Here is a 17,608-nt window from a genome sequence, read left to right on the forward strand (position 1 = left end):
CGCTCGGTGCGCACGTCCGTGGGGAAGCCCTGCCCTTTCCCTGCCTGCGGCCGCGCCGCTTGCCCTTAAGCTGGCGCGGCGCAGTTCCTGACGGTGGCGCGGGGCTCCGCCGGCCACGGGCAGGCCGTTTTCCCGGGGTTACCTTAGCGAGGCAGTGGGCGCGCGCGCCCCGGAAGCGGAAGCGAGACGGGGCCCGCGGGGGGAGGGCGAGTGGTGACGTTTCCCTGGTCGGTGGGCAGCGGCGGGCGGCGGTGTCCGCGGTTGCAAGCGGCGGCCGCGGAGCGCTGGGCGGCCTCGCCGCGGCGGGCTGGGCTGGGCTCCGCCCGAAGGCCCCGCGCCGCGTTCCCGGTGAGTGTTCGGTCCGTTGGCGCGGAGCGGCACCGCTCCCGGTGGCCGTTTCTCGGGACGAAACGGGGGCCATTGGCCCAGCCCCGGCGGTGCTGCGGCGGGGAGGGGGGGCAGCCGGGCCCTGTCAGCACCTGTGCACGCACGGCCGATCTGCCCTCCGGCAGCCCGGGCGCGGGTCGGCGGCCGGGCCGGGGTCTCCGGTCTGCCGGAGCACTGCTTGGCTGCGCTGCCCTGGCTCCGAGGGAGGAGGGCTCTGGGGCTCCCGGGCGAGCCCCGGCTGTCCGCGTCACCGGCACGGGCGTCGCCTAGCCCGGTGGCTGGCCGTTGGCTGTGTCCAGCTCTGGGTGCGCACGGGGAAAGGCGGGGGCCGGGCATGTACCTAAGGCTGCGCTTTCCCCATTTTTTTTCTCCTTTTCCATGAAAACGAGGACGTGAGGCCAAAAGTCAGGTAGCTAGTCCCTGCTGCGGCCCTGGGGGTGCCTTCCCGTCCGTCCGTTAGATAATTTTAGAAGGTGGAAACTATTAAGTTGGGGTTGAGTGTCGCTGCAGTAGCTCAAGCTGTTTCCACCTGTGAATCAGCCTTTTTTTCGGTTATAGTATTAGACTTTCAGTGAGTCTTAACCCACGTATGTAGACATTTAGTATAACTTCATTGTACAGACTTTAAGTATCCCTTTTGCTTGTTGCCTTTTAAACAGCTGTTACCTGTTAAAGCTGTTATCTTTTAAAAATTCTGTGCATTAAAGAGTGCTGATCATTTAGCTAGACACATTTTGGTTAGAGGTTTATACTAAATGGATAGGCAGGAATAGGCAGTCTGTCTATCCAGAGTTGTTTCACTGCTGTTTTGCTATGGCTTAAGAGAAGCCCTGCTATTTCTGCTGCCCCTTTATTCATGAAATGCCTGCTTTTCAGCAGCAAGCAAAGAGGTCTTGGGACTCTCCGCAGTAGAGCGATGACCTGGGAGCTCGGTGCGGAGGTGCCCAGGCTGTTTCTGCTGAAGGCAGCTCAGACTGTGTAGAGCTCATGGCCTTGCTCAGCATGAGGCCTCCTTGATACAGCCTGACTTGTTTACTGTGGGGCCCTGCCAGATTTAAACCTGTTCAGTGCGTTTGTGGAGTGCCGCATCAAAGCTAAAAAGCTCTTCCAGAACTACAATGCTCTGAACGCAGCATATAGGCACTCTGCAGTGCAGTCACTGCTAATGCTCTTCTGGCTACCTGCCAGCCCAAGTTGGCTACCTCCTAAGACGGCTTCTGTGTCTTTTTGTCTTTAGTGTGGCTCACAACTTGGATGGACTGTACATGAAAAGTTATATTGATTTCTGTACTTGGCATCCCTTAGATGGCTTATAAATCCTTAATGTGCTAGAGAAAGCAGTTAATATTAAAATGCTTAAACTCATCCCCTTAGCATAGTAGTTGCATTATTACTCTTGTAAGGTTGTGAGAAGAAGCTTTTGAAGTTCTGCAGTGGAAACATGTATTTATTAGGACATAATTAACTTTTTGTATTTGGAGATCCATAGAACTCTGGAAACTAATTTTAAGTATTGAATGTGCACCTGGCTGCTGTATGTTGATCATCTTGTCAACTTTCTTAGCTCTTATATCCAGCTGTTGTGGTTTTGTCCATGGCTGCAGCTTTAGCACCTCAACACTTACTAAGATGCAATGCTATTTTTAAAGTTTGTGGGTTTTTTTTGTGATTTTCATGGGAAATGAGCTTGAAAAACATTGTGAACATCTGTTTTGCAGAGACCCTTTGGTAGATCATATTGATGATAATGCTCTTTCAGAATTATTCTGCAAGAATGTGGCTTGTGTGCCTTGTAAGGAAAACTTGGCATTTTCCCGCTTTGGATGTCATGAGAAGTCCTCTTCCAGCAAAGTGAGGAAATGGACATCCATATCTGTTAGTGTACTGATCTGCAAATATTTTGCAGGCAGAGTCACTTAGGAAGCATAGACTAATTTTTTGTATGAAATACCGAGATGGCATGGTAATGTGTGTCCCCTTGGTATTGCCTGTACATACAATGTACATTAAATCTAAAATATGTAAATATATTTGCATCGTTTGCTGCACCTAAGGCGTGTACTTAGACTGAATTTATTTATTGTAAATCTTCTGAAACTTCTGGAGACTTTGTTCTGCATTGTGGCCTCAGTATCAGAGGGGCTGGCAGTTGTTTTTTAACCTACAAGCTTCATGACAGTGTTAACTCTCAGTTAGGCAAAGCAGTTAGGAGGTTGGCTTACATGGGTGACTTGGTTTATCTACTTTGGAGTGTATCTTTTTACTTATTTATAAACACGTTGTAAGCTTTGCTTTTTGGGGTCTGTGCAGCTAGGAAATTTGTGTGTGTATAATGAGCTTCTTTCTGTCTTACCTGGGTTGGAGCCCTTTCTCTTAAGTAAGAATGTAGCTAATGATGTATTCTTCATTTTACTAAATGGACCAGCCTTTCTTGTCTGCTTTCTTCTCCACTAATTTGGTGGGGTGGGGGGGCGGGGGGAGAGGAGGTCACGAAAATCTTGAAAACCCTCAGCTACTTTGATTGCAGAGGCTCTCATTATTGGGAAGTTTGCTTTCAGTTCTGAAAGGAGGAACTCAAATGTGAGATTCTGAATTCAGCTACCAGCAAGGAGTAGTTTCAGGTGGGTATGAGAAAACAACTGTGAAATTGGAAGATAAACAAGAAGGATGTGAAGTGCTCCATTTCAGCAATTATGATGTTGCAAATTTTTGCTCTTTAGACAAATTTTGGTTTGTCATTTTCCAGAATTTTAGATTGCTCTTTCTGCCATGTGTTCTACTGAATATCTGGCCACCTTGTATAGGAGGTGGAGTGGTTTAGCATGTTGACTAGACTATGTGTACTCTTCAGAAATTAACTTTTTATGGTTTCCTGACTCTAAGTTGCAGTATGCTTTAGGCTTACATGTAAGATTTGTGTCTGTAGTGAACAAAAAAACCCTGGTTTTCCAATAAAGCTGTTAAAAAATACAATGTGAATTTTGCTTATTAAAATGTAAGTGTGTTTGTAGGGCTACTGAAATGGGAAATTCAGTTTGATTTAGTGCAAGGCAGATAAAATAGAACCAATAAATAATATTCAGTTTTGCTAGCGAAATATTTTGCTTCTGATCATACTGTCTTTGCAGGATGCAGAGCTTCTAGGCTATTCTGCTTGATTTTATTCTGTCATCTAGCTAGCATGTTGCTGATATGATAAAAAGCAGTTAGCATTCTTTCTGGAAATCTGCCTGGACTGTTTTTTCATGGTGAATTCAATGCACAAATATTCCAGACAGTGAAATGCTTCCTAATTGCAGTGTAGTATCTCTGTTTTTAAGTAGGCCATCAGGATAGCCTAAAATTCAGGCCAATATTCCTAAAAATAACTCTAAAAAAGTAAAACTTAGGCACTTTCTGGAATGCAAAGCAGGTTTCTTACCCCAAAAGATACTGGAATAATTAATTTGCAAAGGAACAGCTTCAGCTAGTTTTAAATTTAATTTTTAATTGTTTTCCAGATTCGTCTGAGTTGTACTTGAAGCCGCCAAAATGGTTCTAGCAGATCTTGGAAGAAAAATAACTTCAGCATTACGCTCGCTGAGCAATGCTACAATTATCAATGAAGAGGTATGTAGTATGTATATGTGATGGCACTAATGTTTAGAAAGCAAAGTTCTGAGAAAAAGTTTTCGAAGGCTGATGAGAAGCTTGAAGTAGGATAATGTTATCCTGAGGCTCTTTTCTTCCTTCAAGTAAAATGTCTAGCTAGAGGTTTTAACCGCCTGATAGTACTGCCAAAACTTAGAACCAGATTTAGACGTGTATAATCACCTCAGGCATAGTGGGTCCCATGGTTAAAGGGTCCTTGAGGCTGGTGGCTGTACTTATGGAGATGAGTGTTCTGAGGAGGTGATGCTGGAGGAGGCAATATGTGCCTAAGTTTGGGTGGAAGGTAGGCTGTTATGTAGAGGGCTCTGATTTATGTGTGTGCGTGCAGCTAGACTAATGGAGATGTGTACTAGGCTGCTAGAAGCTGAAATGTGGAAGAAAAAATAGCTTTCAAAGTAGACTTTGCTGTCTGAAATGTGAGGATTATGTTATGTTTGCTGCCTTTATAGTCAAGCTGATACAGTGTGTGGTTCTGGAAGCTGTTTGACTTGGTATAGTGTGGGTTTTTTTTAAATTAAGAGTTTGAAATTATAAATAAGTGTTTTCAGTTATATGTACTGAAAAGCAAGATGGAAAAATAACTGACGTGATAGTTCAGAAGTGCCTCTGAGTAAATAAATTGCTAGAAACTCTTTGGGTAGGCAGACAAGTGTCCAATTAATTTTTTTCAGCAGTAGAAACTTTTCTCCTGCAAGAGCTGAAGCTGTGCAAATGAGGCCATTTATGCAGGTGTTACTTTCAAAAAATCTTTTTTTTCAAGACTTTGAAAAGTCTTAGAACTGCTAAACTGGGTTCCTAGCTGAGGCATCCGTTTGCCTAAAAGGCATACCCCAGAGCAGCAGTCCAGTTCCTGCTGAGAATGCAGATGGCAGTGTGTCCATCTTGCATTTAAGGAATACTTTTATTTGCAGAGATTGTTTTGTGTTAAGAGATTGTTTTGTGGCTTTCTGTACAGCTGTCTATGAGGAGTACCTGTAGGGAAGTTTAGGAAGTCTTGCTACCATATGAGCTGCCCTTGTCCTTAATGCAATAGGAAGTGTTCTGTGTTACTTTGTTGTCATGTGCATGTTACAAATTGAGGACACTTCTTTTCCAGTATTACTCTTTCAAATTTAAATTGTATTTACAGAAGAACAAATGCATAGACTTTTTTTGTGGCAGTCAATATAATGATAGGACTGCATGCATTTAATTTGTAAAAGCCTTGGTTATATCATAAATACACTTTCACATTTTTATTTTGAAGTCATACTGGCCTAGCCAATACCGTGTATTGTAAAACCATTTTTCTTTTATACTCCAAAGGTTTTAAATGCTATGTTAAAAGAAGTATGTACAGCATTACTGGAAGCTGATGTTAATATTAAACTTGTGAAGCAACTCAGAGAAAATGTCAAGTAAGTGCGATAATCAAAATGCATTTAACTTCTAATGTTTGTAAAAGTTGTAATTTGAGGTTACAGAAGAATAAATAACTTCTAACTTTATGTGGTTTTCTTAGACAAACGCAGTTTACCTTTAACCGGAAAATACAGTTTGAACTAAATGTCTAGCCAGTTCCGTCAAAGAATCTTTGTCAAGTTTAGCCAGTTATTGCTGTTATAATCTCGTTTCAAAAAACTGTTGCTGTCATCAGTTGAGTGGTATAATAAACCAGTTCTTTATTACTTCGTAGAGACCTCATCTTCACATGTTCAGTGCTGGATATAAATAGATCTGTGTGTACGACCAGTACTGTTACCTTGGCTAGTTTCAGATGTGTAATTCAAGTAGATGCAAGTTTGAAAGATGCAAGTATTTTAAGAACCTGTTTTTGTCCTGCATACAGAAGTAATGTATCCAATGAATGTCTCTTCTTAAATATGCCCTGTCTGAAAACTCAAGGCAAATCAGAGTGCTGTTCCAGTTGCAAAGACTTCATTTATTAGTAGGTTAAAGTGATGCTTTAAGTTATGCTAGTGTTTCATGGTTTTCCTAAACTCAGGTCTGCAATTGATCTTGAAGAAATGGCATCCGGCCTTAACAAAAGAAAAATGATTCAGCATGCTGTCTTTAAGGAACTCGTTAAGGTAGGACTTCAAAATTCTGTATTAATCACTTTTCTTGTACAGCCTGGGCTGAGGAAGTAGTACAGTAGCAAGCCAGGCTTTAAGGTCATTGTGTGGTACCTGCAGTTACGTCTTCTGTTGTAACGATTCTTACTATTGCAAACAATAGTAGTGTTCTGATTGAAACTACTTGCTGGGCATCTCTCAGACTAACTTCAATTTAAGTTTCAAGTTCAGCTGTTTTTACTCTGCAATTGAAATTTAAAGACAAAATAAAGGTAAAAGTACTATTAGCTTCTGGACTGTCTTTTGGTTGTCCCAGAAACATGCCTAAGGAAGATTTGTTCAAACTACTTACAAGCCTGTGAAAAAGCGTGAAGTAACAACCCAGCAGTTATGGCAACATTTATCTTTAATCTGTCCGCTTGGTCAAATCAGCACCTGGGTATCAGTATTCTGTCCTCTCTCCAGTTAACAGTATAGTCTTTTATGCTTCTGTAGTCTGTGCCCACCCACACGATGGCTCTCTGGAATGTATGTATCTTCTACTCATTCAAGAAGTGAGGCAGCAACCCTAAAACGTCTTCTGTACTGTAGGATTCTCACCAGAAGAGGTCCATCTTAAGCAGTGATGATGGGGTGGAGGTCATGTTTCTGTGTTGGTTGTTATACTTATGCCATATGTACAGGCCACCCTGACTTTGGTGCTTGGTGTTAGAAATAAATTAACACTGTTACTGTTAAAGAATTATGCATAACGCTATATGGACTATTATGCATAACACTATAGATATCTTGCATGGGCTGTCACTGTTCACTGTAAATCAGCAAGCATCTAAGCAAAGTTAAGACTAGAATATGCAAAAATTGGTTTGCTTCATTGAATATAAAACCAGGCACCTAGCATGACTGACACTGACTGTTCTGTGCTTCTGAAATTCAGTTCTGCAACATGTATTATACTTTGTTCTTTAGCTTGTAGATCCTGGAGTCAAAGCATGGACACCTACCAAAGGAAAACAGAATATTATAATGTTTGTTGGTTTGCAGGGAAGTGGTAAAACAACGACCTGTTCAAAGGTAACTTGCACTGAATCTGTTTGTGTGGGGTTTTTTTTTTTTGTTTGGTTTGTTTTGTTTTTTCTTTGAGGGAGGTGGTGGTAATTGGACTCCTTTGGTAGGATTTGCTTGTGATCTGTGCTGTTTCTATTGGTAGGAAAGTACTAACTGATTACAATGTGGAGATATTTTTGCAGAGGGGTCTGAGATGAGATGAATGTCCAAAGTAGTATTCTTTTGGGGCAATTTATGGCTTGTAGCACTTCCTTCGAAACAATACTGTATATGGATAAAAAAGAATAAGAAAAGCAAAGAATAGAAAGAATCTTTTTTATTCTTTGCTTTCTGGGCTTAAGACTAGTACTATGAATGGAACCTATCTCATTCCATTACCTATTTAGGGGAACCAGTGAAAGTTGGCCTCTGTGTTAGATATCTCAGTTAAATATGAACGGGTGGTGTTGAACCTCTTCCAGCCCCAAATTAATTGAGGAAATTTGCATTTGTATTTTTTAAGGCTAAAAAAGAACGTTCTGAATAGACACTTAATTGATCTGTGATGGTGGTTGAGAGGAAAAATTATCCTGTGGAAAAAGCCTGATGCATCTTTGCTTTTTTTTCAGTCATCTGCTTCTGAGATTCACGCATAGGCTATACCAAATATATTGCTGCTCCGATTTCATAAGACTTTCCTAGTGCTTCTGTAGGCAAACTGTATTTTGGAAATTTGTCTTGGTCAATCAAATGTTCTGTGAATGTATGTTGTACCAGTGAAACTGAGTATTACAAGAAAGTAGTACGAGAAAGTAGAGGCTCCATCCATCACTTTAAACGTGTCCTTGCCATGGAAATACCTTTGTTCCTCTGGAAATACAGAAACAAAGAGCTGTACAAGTTGTAGCCATTACAGTACTTAATGTTGATGTACTTACTGCTTTGGGTAGCTTCTAAAATCTAGTCCTATCTGCAGTATTAACAGTAAGCAGTATCCAGGAGTTAGTAGAATGGGAACTGCAATTATTTATGGTCATTCCTAGCTCAGGAAACTGAAATTGCAAGCAGAGTCAAGCAGCTGTTTTCATCTTGCCATTAATAATTATTTGTGTAACATACTTTTCTAAATAACGGAGGTGCTAACATTTGACACTTGTACAGTGTTACTAAGTAATCTCAGTTACAGAAGGCTGGCTTGACGTTGTGTCCTCTGTATGTACTTCAGTGACTCATAAGCTGTTGTACAGTGCCATATTTTCTAGTGGGATTTTGGTATAACTGCTTGTTTTGGATCTCTTTTCACAGTTAGCATACTTCTATCAGAGAAAAGGTTGGAAGACATGTTTAATATGTGCAGATACCTACAGAGCAGGTAATGCAGTCTTTAATGATGTGGTTCTTTAAAAAAATCTGTAAGTATTAGAGATAAACAGTCCTGTGACTATACCTGTCTTACAGGTGCTTTTGACCAGTTGAAGCAGAACGCCACAAAAGCAAGAATTCCCTTTTATGGGAGGTAAGCATCTTTCAGAATCAGTTTGGAGAACGATTCAACTCCAATGATGTATTGTTCCTTATTGGACATATCACACTAAGCCCCATTCAGTGTTGCGTAATTACTGAGATTTTATTAGAATATTTGCTCTCATCAGTTGAAAATTCTGCCTAGTTCAGTACACTGTCTATCAGTAGTAGCAGGTAGTGATAGTGTAAGAAGAGATGAGGCATGTGGGGATAATTCCTTAGAATGTTCTCTCAGTGTATAGCAGTTTATAGGCTTTTACCAGACACATGCAGATTTTCAGGAAGTATCTTTACAGATCAAAGGATATAATTTTTGGACCCGTAATTCTTCTTGTCAAGTAGGGGCAGCAGTGGACCTAAAATAGCTTTTATAAAGCAGTAAATGACTTTCCCCTAAGCTTCACTGGAGGTGTACTGTCTAGGTGCTCAGTTAAATCTTATTTCAGAGAAGGGCTAGTAGAACTTAGTGCAGTCTTCAGCAGGTGAGACAGACAGTCCTTTGTGCTTCAGTTCACTGAATAGTAAGGGCAAATGGCTTAGGAAGGCATATTTTTAATCAAATTTTACTTGACATAAGAGGAAGTCCTTGTTGAAATCCAGATAGATTTACAGTCAACAAGTTTACAGTCGAGTGATGAAAGTTTGAATTAGTTTCTTTGGGAACAAAGAATTACATGCATATATATATAGATGTTTCTTTTTGTGATCAGTTACACAGAAATGGATCCTGTAATTATTGCCTCAGAAGGTGTTGAGAAGTTTAAGAACGAAAACTTTGAAATAATCATTGTTGATACAAGTGGACGTCACAAACAGGAAGACTCTTTGTTTGAAGAGATGTTACAAGTTGCTAATGCCATAGTGAGTAGTTTGAAGAAATACAGTAACTTCTGTTACAGTAATTTGACTACAATTCATTTACGTTTATCTCCTAATGTTCTGTGTGGATTTTGTTCATCTGGAATGCATCAGCACTTTAACTCCTAGATTATATTAGAAATTACAAACAGATATGAATAAACAAGGGCTGGATGATCAGTGCTTGGTAGTTCTGTGTGAGTTTTAATTCTTGTATCTGTAATTCGAGGATACTTGCACATAACTAGACTACCATTCCTGCTCTAACTTTTCCTTTTCAGGATCTTTGCATTGAGAAACTAGATAAAAGAACCAGCCTGATCTGGTTACCTGTAGCGATGTGTACTAAATTTTCTATGATTGTCACAAATAATTGCCCTGAAACAGAGAAGATGATTGGTTTCAACAATTCTGATATGTAAATGAAGCTGGTGTTTCTTGTATGGGTTTAAAAAGTCTGGCTATTTGTTTGATTCTGTGGTCTTGCATGACAATATGACACTTAGCATGCAACTCCTGCTAATGGCTAACTGGTTTTCAGAGGAATGGATATCTTAAAGCTCTTAATGTAAAACCAAAGGAAGGGTGGTGTTAGCCATTAATTGCTTTTAGATACTAATTAGCCTATTGGCTCAGATACTGGCTAAAATCACTCAAAACAAGTAATAACTGTAAACATGTTAAATTTTAATATTCTGTGTTGTAGATAAGTATCACATAGTAATACAGCATCAGAGTTTTCAAATGGTCCTTAGACAATACTGTTCATAAAACAATTGCCCTCTTGTTTTGAACTGCACAGCCCTTACTACTGTTATTCTAGTAAGTTCTGCTACTGATCATAATGCACGAACACTGTTTAAGAACGGAAATGGTTATTTTGTGTATCTCATTTCTCCTAGCAACCAGATAACATTGTTTATGTGATGGATGCTTCCATTGGCCAAGCTTGCGAAGCTCAAGCTAAAGCTTTCAAAGATAAAGTAGATGTAGCTTCTGTTATTGTTACTAAGCTTGATGGACATGCAAAAGGAGGCGGAGCTCTTAGTGCGTAAGTATTGTGATATAGTAGTGCCCAACATCTGGCCATACATGGATGACCATGAAATGTGTTAGTGTCTCACAGAAGCCTAACTGTCAGTGGAAGTGTCACTGTCACACTGCACAGAACCTGGGATTTAAGTCAGTAACGGTTATGTTCCTACCCCGCTTCTGGTGGATAGGATCACCCATTGATATTTAGCATCAGTCAGAATCAGATATTGTGATGTACTTCCAATACAGTAGTATGTATTGTCACATGTCAGACTTCTGAAAACAGCATCAAGCAATTATAGTTATTGCATCTTGCCTATCAGGAGTTTTTGCCAAAAATATAAATTTGGACTTAATAGATATGGCTTACTTGAAAAGTTTTGCTTCTCATTTAATGTCCAAGATTTTTTTCCAAAAGGGGAAAAACTCTAGCTAGTTATATCTAATGGCCTTAAAACTGTGATGGATATCAAACTGCGGATTGACAGTGTCCAGCAATTTTGTAAAAAATTAGTCTGCAGTCATACTTCCCCGAATTCCATTCTGGTTGGATTTCCCATGTGCTGTACCTTGACAGACTCGGTTGACTAGAAAGAGTCACGTTTTATCTTTAGCTTTATATGATGGCGTGTCATCTCCAGACTAATCTCCAGCTGCATTTCAATGATATAGCTTGTAGGGAGCTGAGATGATTTGTCAAAACAGTCAAAGTTAACTGACACCAACTTACTAAATCACTGTCTGACTTTGATCCTAAGTGTTAATTCTTACACTGCCGTATGTATTTTGCTGTTGTTTATAGCGTAGTGATGGAAAACTAAACTTACAAGCAAAATGAAAATACTGAAAGCTTGTTCCAGTTGTCATGCGCTTGTATGCGTTAAGTCTGCTGTGTGTGTTCTCTACTTTCCATAGACTGGAAGCTGAGTTCATCTAAAAGCTAGGGCCAATGATTGATTGGTGAAAAGGTTCTGATTTTTCTTATGTCCTGTGTTGAAAATGAGATTGCGGTCTGTTGTAGGAGGTACCTTAAAGAAAAAGTAATCAATGCCTGTCTCATCTGACCTCCCAATGTTAGGATAAAATGGAGATGATTTATTTTTCTTTCTTTCAAGTTTCTTAAACTCAGCAATGAAAATAAGCCACTTCTATTTCTGTTGATCATTTTTCAAAGCAGAATTTGTATTTTACAAAGTACTAATTAGAGAAACATCTTGTCAGCTACTCCTAGCTACCCATCCTAAGTGCTGGATGTATTTGCATTAGTAGTTTGAGGAGTAAGAAAGATGCTTCAGAGAGGATGCATTGTGTTGATGATGCCTGGCTGATTATGTTAACAGGTGGTACAAAATATGGGTGCTTTTTGAGAGGCCATTTCATAAAATATATTTTACTGCAGAGTTGCTGCCACAAAGAGTCCTATTATTTTTATTGGAACTGGCGAACACATAGATGACTTTGAACCCTTTAAAACACAGCCTTTCATCAGCAAACTTCTTGGTATGTACTATGTACAACTGTACTTAAAAGTCACTTTGAATTGGATAACAGAAAGTCAAAGTGTAATTTTTTTAATGCTAACTTCAGAGCTGTTTTCTTTTTCCCAGGTATGGGTGATATTGAAGGATTGATAGATAAAGTAAACGAGTTAAAGTTGGATGATAATGAAGCACTCATAGAAAAGCTCAAACATGGTGAGTTATTCCTAAGGCCTGAACAGCGAGTGTATTACCATGACCTAATCGTGGCACATTCTGTCAGAGATGTAGACGACTGAGTTAATTTGCGTTATGTGTAGAGACAAGTAACGTGTTTCATGTGCATAGTGAAGAATGGTTATTTTTTCTCTAATAAATGTATCAGGCAAGTAAATTGAGTTACGTTTTTCAAGTGGTAAGTCTTGTCAGACTATAACTGTCTATAACTGCAGAATAACTAGCTTAACTCTTAAGTGTGTGCCATCTAAAATGGTTTAGCCATGTTAGTATTGGAGAAGAGGTTTGTTTATCTAGTTATCTATGCAGTATAGTATCTACCTTGTAAATATAAAGAATAATTGAGAAAGGACAGTAAGACCAAAATGCTAGTGTGACTTTTGCTAATCTTTTTTTTTGTTGTACTTCAGGTCAATTTACATTAAGAGATATGTATGAACAATTCCAAAACATCATGAAAATGGGACCATTCAGTCAGATCTTGGTTAGTTATCCCAAACATAATTTTATTTTATCAGATTTTCATTTATGTTTGACAAACTTCTGCTGTAAATTTAAAACTCTTCATTGAAACTGGTGTTAAGAGTCTGTACTTTGTTTTTCAAAAAGGTGAAATGATTTGCCTACTGTGATAGTAACTACTGAACTAAAACTTGCTGTCCATATTTCTGGCTGCTTATTTAAAGTTAGCTTTGCCTATTCTGACACAGCTGGTTTTTTCCATTTTTAAAACAAGGGTATGATCCCTGGTTTTGGAACTGACTTCATGAGTAAAGGCAATGAACAGGAATCAATGGCAAGGCTAAAGAAACTGATGACTATAATGGACAGTATGAATGACCAAGGTAAAACAAACTTCACTCGCTATTTTTTTCTCCATTGTTGAACAAGCTTATTTACTGAGATCTTTTTGGAAACAAGTTGGACATAAAGTGCATCTACAGTGACAGAAAACAATGAGGAGCATTTATCACTCTTAGAAATGGCAAAGAGTACATATATGTCTCAAACTTTCTGAATAAGTCTAAATATTGAGAGATACCTTAACAATTGCCTGTTGCTGCTCTGTCTTGTGTAGAATAGGTAAGATTTTGAAGCATTCTGTTGGAAATGAATGTATTTTTATTTTTTGTACTGTAACTGTGCTGCTTAAATTATTAATGCTATACTTGCAGATTTAAAAAGTTACATTAATCTTTAATCTGTCATTGCTGTCTTTCTTCCTACCCACCCTCAAATTTACTTGGTGACATAGCCTGGTCTCTGGAATTCAAGGTGTGTTTGTTTCTAATCCACCCATAACTCTTGCAGGACAAGTATGCTCTTACCATTAATATGGCTTAAGACCAAGTATGCTGAGGGCATAATTTATTCAGGTGACTTTTTTCTATCCTGGTGATTAACATATGAACATAACAGCTTTTTAGTACTATTCCCTAGAATATTGTATCTCAATTATTTGTGTAAAATTTTGGATTGTCACTTCTAAAACTAAGTTTTTGTTCTCTGGCTCAAAATTAAATTCTCAACAATAATGAGAACAAGCTTGCTACCAGCTGTAACAGATTTTAATGTCAGTAACTGAATGGATTTTTCTTTCCCACACTGTAATTGCAGAACTTGACAGTACAGATGGTGCCAAAGTTTTCAGTAAGCAGCCAGGAAGAATCCAAAGAGTAGCAAGAGGTTCAGGTGTTTCTACCAGAGATGTTCAGGAGCTTTTGACCCAATACACTAAGTTTGCACAGATGGTGAAAAAGATGGGAGGCATCAAAGGGCTTTTCAAAGGTAAAAAAAAAAAAAAAAAAAAAAAAAATTATTACCTCAATGGGGAGGTCTCTTGGTGTGTGAACACAGAGGAAATGTGAAAATTAGGTGTCGGAGAAGAGAAAGTGAGGTGTAGCTCACTCATTTTCATGATATTTGAAAGTTCTTTTATGTAACTGGTAAGAGCTGCACTGTTCTTCATGACAATGTGTAACTTGGCAGTGAAAACTACCGTATTTTTGGCTTTATCAACGTAGAATTCATTACTACTACAATACTGACACTTCAGACTGTTATGTGGGGCACAGGGACTGTTGATCCTTAAAATACTTTTAAGTGGCTGATGTAACTTCTGATCATGGACTCAAATGGATTTGAATCTAGAGTTAGGAGGTAAACTTCTGATTTATTTTTAGTCTCATATATTAATCCACTTTCTTACAGTTGCTCCTTTAATTTTTTTTTTTAGGTGGTGATATGTCAAAGAATGTAAACCCATCTCAGTTGGCCAAACTGAACCAGCAGATGGCAAAGATGATGGATCCAAGAGTTCTGCATCATATGGGTATGTGCTGGCTTTTTACAGTTTCAAGAGAGGACTACCAATTACGGTGGAGCATTTGAAGTATAGAAGTGAGGAAGGTGATGTGAGAATGTGTGCATTATATATTAGTGTTAAGTATTTCTAGGTTTTCTAACAAGAATCAGAAAGTTTAGTCCATATGTTATGAGTGCTTTGCACTTACCAGTGCTTAATCTGGTCTCTTCATTTGGATTCAGCTCTCAAAATGAGCAATTGCAGTGGTGTTTGATGAAGTAGTAGGGTGATGACTGAAGCATGACTGTGGTGAAGCAAATCTATTTGTAAACTTCCTTTCCCTTCTATTCTAAGCTTTGCCCCAAATAATAAAATTTGACAAGAGCAGCTTTAAATAAAGACTCCCATACTGGAACCCTACTAATTGATAATGGTCATTCCTTCAAGGTTTTTTTCTTTTGTCTAGATCTTAATGCACAGGTCATCTTAACCTACTTTAAGCCTGGTGTTTTGCAGACCTTTCTGTAATTACTCACTCAGTTGTCCATTTTCAACAGCCGTTTAAACCTGGTTTGACAGTCTTGGGCTTTTGCATTTTTTTTGCATTTGTATATTATTGAAATAATGTGTGTGCTGTAAAGAGGCCTCAGAACAAGATAACTGTGCTTCAGAGTCAATTAACAACTCATGTTCTCTCATTTTCTGCAGGTGGCATGGCAGGATTGCAGTCAATGATGAGACAATTTCAACAAGGTGCTGCTGGGAATATGAAAGGCATGATGGGATTCAATAACATGTAAAGAAGCCTTAATAAAAATGGACTTGGTTGACTCTTCATTGCAACTTCAGTGCAAGAATTTGCTTTCTTCCTTTTTACAGTGACAGGGGGAATGGTCTTTTGAAATCTTATTCAGGCTTCTCTGTTTCTACATCTAATTTCTGAAAACTATTTTTGCTTAAATTAGTTCCTCTCCACTAATACCTGATGGCACAAAGAGTAATTCAATTTAATAAAACAAAATCATGATGTAAAATTTTAATATTTAGAGACACTTTTTAATTGTTTACATCAAATGGCAGCCATTATATTTGTAAACAACCCTGATCTTTGGTTATAGAAACATAAAATGTCACAAATATACTGTAAAATAAAATGTAAGTCATTATAAACAAGGGAATGGCCTGTTTCTTCAGTTCTCTGGTAACTTTCTTTTACCAGTACGTAATGAGATTATTTCCTTAGTTTGATTTGTTTCTAATGACCGTTGTAACTAATGTTCGGCATAGATACTATAAGAATAATTCAGTATCTGAAATGTGCCGTTGTTTCTCAGGTGTTCTCCTTGGAGCATTTTTAGAAGGTGGATGTGCTGTGCTCAGGTTTGTACAAAACTTCGTTCTCTGGAATTTTATCATTCTTTCCCTATACATAAAGAATGAAGTGACTAAAAACATATAGGTATGCAGATACCAAGCTGTCTCATATACTGAAGATAATCTTCATACAAGGCTGCCAATTAAGCAGTTCTTTTGTTATGGAGATAATTTCTAATACTAGATGGAGTTCTGTGCTGGTACTGAACTTAAAACAGACAGCTGTATCTGACAGAGCATATTGCCCCAACTTGGCTACAATCTGATCTTAGTTTCCTGTAGCATTTCTTCTTTTATTATTTCAGTTTACTGTGTTGGTCTCAAAAGGGTGGCATCTACAAGTACACTTCAGAAACTAAGTAGACCACATGAACCTTGAAATCCAGCATATGTCTTGGCAAATCTGGTAAGATCTTTCACCCTTATCTTAAGGCAAGAGGGTATATTATGAATTTATTGTAATATACTGCGGAGTGCTTGGGTTGTAAATGGACACCCATCTCTCTTGCTTAGATAAGATAAAAATTAAATACAGTAATTAAAACAAATGTGTCCCTCTGGCCAGTTCTTTGGCAAGGTGACAGCTAACATAGCTGACAGTGAATAGCTTACATAGGTAGTTGTGCTAAAATAAGGTATTCTATAACTTACAATGTGGAAGTAATCTGTGTGATTAGTGGTATGTGTATTCAACGTATGGAGGATGCTGAAAAATCTTCAGGTATGCCATTTATCTACAGCACTGCATTTCATGCATAGCATTATTCTGTAAAGCAGTTAAGTTGGATCTTAGCATTTTAAATGTTACAAAAGAATGAGTCCTTGCATATCACCAGCTTGTGGGGGAGCTGTCCTCAGCTACTTAAGTGGGGTGTGTGTACTAAAACTGTTTTTACTTTTAGTTCTTGAGCAGTACAAACCAATGCAATATACAAAGCCATGCAGCAAAGAGTGGCAAATAAAACTGTTTGGAATGCAGTTGGTATGGGAGAGTGGATAGTTGAATGCTTTTGATGGAAATGGAACATGAATAGGCATATTGAGGATGAACAGTGATGCACTGTGCTTCTGGACAGGCTCAGTCAGACTAAAGTTACCAACAATTAACTCGTTCTATTTTCAATTCATTGTGTACATTTAGTTTTAGTCTTTAGTTCGCCATTTGCAAACTACTACCACTGCTACCAGACAGCAAGGGAGCTGTCACTTATCTGCATGTTGGCAAGGGCAAGTTCAGAAAGCATTTCCTTTATAGTATCAGATGTGTCAATTGTTATTTATAAGGTATGCAATGGAATAAACAAATAGCGGTATATTGCTCTTACCTTAACATGGCCGGTAGGAAAGACTTTGGAGCCTGCTTGGAATAATTGCCTAATGATCTCAAAAAAAAAAAAAAACCACAAAAAAAAACCCCACACCCACAAATCCCCAAAACTAGCAGATTCATGTTGGAGGCACTTAAAAGGAGAGTTCAGCTGTATAGGAGCACCTATAAAATTCTCTCATAGCTTTGTAGGAGAACAACAATTGAACAATTTTAGGGAGGGGGAGCAGTAATTTTTTTTATGTTTGTGGATCCTGCAGAGCACAATGTGTAGAAGAAAATCCTGAAGTTGTTGCAAGAGAACAGAAGCTATCATGTTCTATGTGTTCTC

The 17,608-nt window shown here is 38.8% G+C and overlaps 1 protein-coding gene across 3 annotated transcripts in view; it reads left to right on the forward strand.

The window, feature by feature from the left end:
- Positions 1 to 18: 18 nt before the first annotated feature.
- The window catches only part of LOC137662028 (signal recognition particle subunit SRP54), a 38,315-nt gene continuing 20,725 nt past the window's right edge, over positions 19 to 17,608 (forward strand). The window contains exons 1-17 of one of the 3 annotated variants that reach the window (XM_068397898.1): positions 24 to 348; positions 2,915 to 3,008; positions 3,888 to 3,996; positions 5,344 to 5,435; positions 6,023 to 6,107; positions 7,062 to 7,166; positions 8,445 to 8,511; positions 8,598 to 8,655; positions 9,374 to 9,524; positions 10,424 to 10,572; positions 11,956 to 12,056; positions 12,164 to 12,250; positions 12,682 to 12,755; positions 13,008 to 13,116; positions 13,889 to 14,059; positions 14,508 to 14,603; positions 15,285 to 15,749. In XM_068397898.1, coding sequence (XP_068253999.1) covers positions 3,919 to 3,996; positions 5,344 to 5,435; positions 6,023 to 6,107; positions 7,062 to 7,166; positions 8,445 to 8,511; positions 8,598 to 8,655; positions 9,374 to 9,524; positions 10,424 to 10,572; positions 11,956 to 12,056; positions 12,164 to 12,250; positions 12,682 to 12,755; positions 13,008 to 13,116; positions 13,889 to 14,059; positions 14,508 to 14,603; positions 15,285 to 15,376 — 1,515 coding nt within the window. In that variant the 5' untranslated portion in view covers positions 24 to 348; positions 2,915 to 3,008; positions 3,888 to 3,918 and the 3' untranslated portion in view covers positions 15,377 to 15,749. Of the gene's footprint in view, positions 349 to 2,914; positions 3,009 to 3,887; positions 3,997 to 5,343; positions 5,436 to 6,022; positions 6,108 to 7,061; positions 7,167 to 8,444; positions 8,512 to 8,597; positions 8,656 to 9,373; positions 9,525 to 10,423; positions 10,573 to 11,955; positions 12,057 to 12,163; positions 12,251 to 12,681; positions 12,756 to 13,007; positions 13,117 to 13,888; positions 14,060 to 14,507; positions 14,604 to 15,284; positions 15,750 to 17,608 lie in introns of those variants that run through there. The other 2 variants (XM_068397897.1, XM_068397901.1) reach the window with 2 other exon arrangements.

The sequence above is a fragment of the Nyctibius grandis genome, chromosome 4 (assembly GCF_013368605.1).
Source record: "Nyctibius grandis isolate bNycGra1 chromosome 4, bNycGra1.pri, whole genome shotgun sequence".
Lineage (NCBI taxonomy): Eukaryota > Metazoa > Chordata > Aves > Nyctibiiformes > Nyctibiidae > Nyctibius > Nyctibius grandis.